The sequence below is a fragment of the Coturnix japonica genome, chromosome 30, assembly GCF_054131305.1.
Source record: "Coturnix japonica strain WE chromosome 30, WE-NBRP24, whole genome shotgun sequence".
Taxonomy (NCBI): domain Eukaryota; kingdom Metazoa; phylum Chordata; class Aves; order Galliformes; family Phasianidae; genus Coturnix; species Coturnix japonica.
In genome coordinates, this window is record NC_140692.1 from 7291184 (window position 1) to 7297183 (window position 6000).

At 46.9% G+C, this 6000-nt stretch overlaps 1 protein-coding gene across 1 annotated transcript in view; it reads left to right on the plus strand.

Annotated features, from left to right (window-relative positions):
- Positions 1–5139, plus strand: part of LOC146755839 (cytosolic carboxypeptidase 4-like) — a 95379-nt gene extending 90240 nt beyond the window's left edge. The window contains exon 6 of the mRNA XM_085525284.1: positions 4643–5139. Coding sequence (XP_085381410.1) covers positions 4643–4646 — 4 coding nt within the window. The 3' untranslated portion in view covers positions 4647–5139. The remainder of the gene's footprint in view (positions 1–4642) is intronic.
- Positions 5140–6000: the final 861 nt, after the last annotated feature.

The following is a 6000-nucleotide window of genomic DNA, read 5'->3' on the forward strand; positions in this document are numbered from 1 at the left end:
ACTGCTTCTAAAGGAAACAGAGTTCCTGCTAAGAGTCAGCTTTATGTGGAAATCATGCTTGTAGTCAAGCACATTACGACCACATTATTCTATCAAAATGTAGCTCAAACAAAAATTACGAATTTCATCACAGTTACGAAATGACAAGCAAAATCTTTTCTCATTTTTATCTAAAGACCTTGGCTTTATCTCTCAGCCTGCAAGTTCTGTTTCCCAAAGCATCATTTTCCTTTGAAGGTATTGACAGTAGATTTTGATCGAATGAAGGTATTAAAAGTAGATTGGAGATAAATTCCAGGTTGAAGCCTTCATTCATCCCATCCCTACTGAAGCTGCTGACCTGAGCCCACCAGACACCTCAGGCACCAGCCTGGACTCAATGTCTCTGCAGTGCAGCCCAGCCCAAGCACAGCCCGAGTGCCCCGACAGCAGCACCACCATGCAGGCTCAGGTCAGCATCACCGAGGAGAAGCTGAGCATCTCGCAGGGGGGCACAGAATCAGGACACGAGTCCCAGGCTCCGGGCAACAGCACAGGCTCTGAGCAGCTCTCATGATTACAAGAGAGGATGAGTCCCATCTTTCCTCCAGACCTCACACCCCCTCCTTTCTCCTATTGAATAAAGGCACGCTCGTGCTCAATCAACGCCTTGACTGAATTCCGAGTTTTCATTTGCAGAGATCGGGATGAGTGCAAGAAACATCAAGGCAGCTCAGCTTACAACACTCTGGCTGTGGGGTTTGTGCGGCCGAGCTCTGGGTGTGTTCCCATTTTGCCTGACTTTGGGATGCCTGCAGCGAGAGCTCTGCTGCCGTTGTGTATGGCAGCAAATAGTCTCTAGCATCCTGGATGCTGCTCATGAAAACCCCAAGCTTCCTGGCTGTGGCTCTGTGATGCTTTTCAGGGCCTTTTGATGCTCTTTGATGCCGTGGCTGCTCCCTAACACCTCTGTCCTCCCGCCGTGTCCATTCCTGGCTCTCACCTGTGAGCTGTCCCTGCAGATCATCTCCAGCCCTGCCATCATCGTGATGCGGCAGGAGGAGCTCGCCCTGACCAACATCAGGCAGTGCTGCCTGCCTCTCTCACTCTCTAGACCAAGTGTAACTACGCTGTCATGGAGACAAATGCTTTCTGTCACATCCTCCATCCCCGCAGACATTTACCGGTAGGCGGCTCTTGCAGAAGAAGATTCAAGCAGCAGAACCTTTTGCTCAGCTACAGCACACAAATGCTACAAAAGCAGGAACAACCCGCAAGCTCTGGGTCTGTTTGTCTTGCACAGGCATGCACTAACTGCGTTTGATGGTACCCCCCATCCTTGATTTCCTTCCCTGCTTCTTGTCTGATGGCACTGCTGAGCCAGGAACAAGCTGCCCAGTGTGGCAGAGCATGGTGCAGAGCTGTGCTGGGACCTCCTCCCCTTCATCTGCTGCAGATCAGTGCCCCACACGTGCCATCGGGATGCTCTGGCACGGGATGTGCCTCCAACCCAAAGCTCCTTCCCACCTCCCAGGGAAAAACAAAGCAACCCAAGCATCTCCAGCAAAGCTGCCCAGCAGACAGCAGGGAATGCAAACAGCTTCTGGCTGCTCCCCTGCACTCCTGTCCTAAGTAATAGACCCCATGAGGACTGGCTGGGAAATCAGTGCATGACACATGTGAGTGTGCACAGGATTGTGCAAAGCAGTGGGGTTCCATGAGTTTGTGTGTGTGTGTATCTCGGCTGTTATGAAAGCATGGGAAGACTGCCTTACTGAGTCCCAGATAATTACTTATCCTCAAATGATTTTTCCTGGCCAAATTTAAAGCCTCTTACAGGTAATCGAGACCAACAGGCTGTTGTTGCACAATCAACAGGCACAATCTAGATGAATAGCTGAGGAAAATAAAGCATCATGCCAAGGGTACTAGATAAGTGAGCAGCTTGAGATCTGCACATTTATGTGATACTCATGGTCTTAGACAATATTTGCTTAGTGAGGTCACATAGAATGAAAGTAAAATAGAAGAAGTGCAATTGGTCTCAGTTCACACAGCTGGCTGGTTTGTCTCAGGCTAATCCTGAACTGCCTCAAGCGACTGCTTTGGGGCTCTACAGAACAGCAACTTCAGAGATCTCTTTCTATTACTAAGTGTTTGAAAGAGCAATTTGCTCTGTTAATTATCCATCATTTCTGTGCAGTCTGTTTTGTCAGACTTGTCTTTAGCTTCCAAGTTGTATGTGAAGAATTGTTTCCGTTGTAATGCACAATGTACTAAAAATTGAGAGATGAAAATGTGAAGAGTTTTTCCAGCTTTGATTTCATGTCTGGAATTTTGGAACCCACTACTTGCAGTTGTTAATCTGTCCAATCTGGTCTGGTTTGGGATGCCCTCATCCTTCTTGAATCGCTCTGCTGTTAAAGGCGGAGCAATTCCTACAAGTGCCATGGCCCCACTGTTGTTCTAATTCTTGTTTCTTTGTTTTCCACACGCTGCTTTTCAAGCCTCCTTTTTCTTTACAGTCAAAGTGAGAACTGCACTGTGAGGTGTCTGAACCTTGTTGTGCCTCTACATAAAGAGAACAGCAGCAAAGCCTGACAGGTGACTGTGCTGACAGCTCTCGTAGCCAGTAACACGTAACTGTGCTAAATCCCTTGTGACTGCTTTGATTTCATTTTTGCCAGTGAAATCCTTGTAAAAGGAACTGCAGCAGTGTGATGAGCTAAGGTGAAGGTGCTGGTTTTAGTAGTGCTCTAAGCTGAGTGGAAGGGCAATTGAATGAGGGTTATATGCTTTCTCTGGGACGATAAGGTTTTTTTTTCCTGAGGGAAAGAGCCAGCTTTTCATGGGCTATATGTGGGCTTTGGCAAGGGCAGACAATCCAGTCTGTCAGGAAGCCATTTGAGGTGCTTCAGGTTTGTAAGCTTGTCTTTTTGTTTCTCAGGTGGATATTTGGAGCATGGGTGTAGTGCTGTATGCTCTGCTGTGTGGGTTTTCCCTTTGGATGATGACAATATGATGGCACTCTACAGGAGGATACCAGTGGGTATCAGTGGTGCTAGAATACACTGAGAAGGGAAATAGCTGAGCTTGACAAGAGGCCTTGCTTTTCGGATGGCAGAACATGCTGAGCTGTGGGTAGAAAGGCCTGTCTGCTGAATATTGTCCCTGTTTTTGCTGCTTTGTCTACCAGTATTTTGTGGATTTGGTTCTACGCTTGGTTGGCCTATGTGGCACTGTAGCCTGATTCTATACCATGATAGCATACAGAATTTAAGGAGAAGTATTTTCCTGCCAATGGGCTGGATTTTTTTGTATCTGGTTCTTCAACTGGCTGCTCCCTATACTATCTGTAGTAAAAATACAGACACATCATTTGATTTCCCTGAAATGAATGTTCCTAAATGCCAGCTCTTCTCATGTCTACAAAGGTCAAAGTTCTGCATTTGCTATTAGAATTTCCTCTTCCAGAATCAGGAGGTAATGTAGGACCCCACAGATTGCCTTCAGAATCCAACAGTTAGTTCTGTTTCCTTTCGGAGTGCATAACAACCTGAGCACATGAATTGAATGACGTGGCTTTTTAGTCTGGTACAAACTCTGCTGTACACTGAAACTTGGTCCATTTGTAAGCAGGACTTTGTCCATCTCTGCAGGACAGCAGAAAACCCTTTGTGCTAATCATGATGCCAAGAAGCAGAATGCGGCAAATGGCAGATGATCCAACTGCTTCAGGTGTTCATTGCCTTAAAACTGTGAATAGTTTTGGACTGAGAGTTTGTAAGCAGAACGGAGCTCTTAAAGCTGTCAGAGATTATTCCTGCACTGTTCAATTCTATCTGCCTGACATACACAGGATCTCAGAACTGCATTGCTTGAACTGGTGGAACTTGCTGAAGTGAACTGGGATGAGCAAGTTTTAGAACTTAGTCAGAGTGCTGTAAAAAATGGATAATCTCATGAGTATTAAGGTACAGGATTGCTATTTCTGCACTGAATTTGTTTTTATTTTACATGGCTGTGATCTGAAAGTTGCTTGAAACGCAGGCACCTAGGCACTGTTGTGTAACTGAATTTCACACGATAGGTCCTGAAATATCCTGGAATCTAAAACTCTGACTTGTTTTAAGTCTGCTGCTTGAGTATAATCAGGGTCATAGTGTCTGTGTGCAGTGTTTCTTTCCCTGTAATGCTCCACATCATTTCATTTTGGGAATATTGAAGGAAATGGACTATGTGCCATAACTGTTGTTAGAACAAAGTATGTCTGGTGTGATCTTATGCATAGGTTCTGTAACTGCTCTTCACAGCTCAGGTGTTTGACCTTCCTTTTGGTGAAGTGATGAAATACTGCTGGTTTCTATTTGTGCTTCTAGGCACCTTGAAGCTCTTAGGAATAGAACAATTGTCTCCAGTTCTTTTCAATGATATCAGTAACAGCTCGAGTGTTGCTGCCCACTAGGTAGACCCAAAGAAGCAGATTACAGTGAAACAACACACGAGCTGGACCTGCACGAGGATCACTTTCAAGACAGTGGCTCTGTTGCTTGAAGCCTATTTGCTTCTTCCTGCCGCCACTCTATTACCAAATATCAACAATCTTTCATGATTCAACTTGCAAACGTTTGACACTAACCCTTGTGTTTCTATGCCTTCCTAGGTGATTCGAGCCCTTGTCAACCCCAAAGATCCAAACCAAGTAGTGATGTGCAGTGTGTTTCCATCAATGGAGAGTTCTTATTAAGCACGAATTGCTGCAATTCGGATGACAGCCTTCCACATGGTAATAGTGATGGACACAAGGGGCTCATCCACGTTCATGCTCTCATATCTCCTGGCTCTGCTGAAGATGCTGACCTGAGCCTGCCAGACACAGCAGTCACCTGCCTGGATTGTGACCCAGTGCCTTTGCAGTGCTGCCCATCCCAAGCACAGCCCGAGTGCCCCAGCAGCAGCACCACCATGCAGGAGCAGGTCAGCATCAGTGAGGTGAAGCTGAGCATCTTAGATGGGGACTTAGAGTCAGGCTGCCAGTCCCAGGCACCAGGCAGCAGCACCAGCTCTGAGCCACTCTCATCTTGACAAGAGGGGTCCCATCTTCACCCCTGACCTCTCAAGCCCTCCTGTCTTTTATTGAATAAAGTCACTCATGCTCAATTATCGCCTTGACTGCATTCTGAGTATTCATTCACAGTGATTGCGATGAATGCAACAAACAGCAAGGCAGCTCAGCTTGCAACACTCTGGCTGTGGGGTTCGTGCAGGCAGAGCTCTGGGTTCCCATTTTGCCTGGCTTTGGGATGTCTGCAGCAAGATCTCTACCATTTTGTATGGGAGCAAATAATCTCTAGCATCCAGGTTGCTGCTCATGATAATCCCAGTCTTCCTGGCTGTCACTTTGTGATACCTTTCAAAGCCTTTTGATACTCTTTGATGCCTTGGCTGCTCCCTAACACCTCTGTCCTCCTGCCATGTTGACTCATGTCTCCCACTTTTAAGCTGGCTTTGCAGATCATCTCCAGCCCTGTCATCATCACGCTGCAGCAGGAGGTGCTCACCTGGCCCAGTGTCTGGCAGTGCTGCTTGTTCTGCAGATGAGCAGCTGCCTCCTCATCTCTTCAGCTACAGTAGTTTTTCTCAGGGCAGTTAGATGCAGTCATGCTCCTCTGGATTTGGTGTGTTAAATCCATGCTGCATGGCAGCAGTCAGTGCAATACAAAGGTGTTCTGTGTGCCACAGCATTTCTCCAGGGGCTGCCAAAGGTAGAAGCACAACACAGCACCATCCTTCTGACAGTAATGTCTGTGAGTGTTAGACATGTGAGCACTGCATCATCCCCAGCGTGTCAGTGCTTTTCCACACCAACCTGACTCTCACACTCTCTGCACTGAATGTAACTCTGCTCTTCTGGAGACAAATGCTTTCTGTCACATCCTCCATCCCTGCAACCATTTGCCGGTAGGCAGCTCTTGCAGAAGAATCAAGCAGCAGAACCTTTTGCTCACCCTACAGCATGCA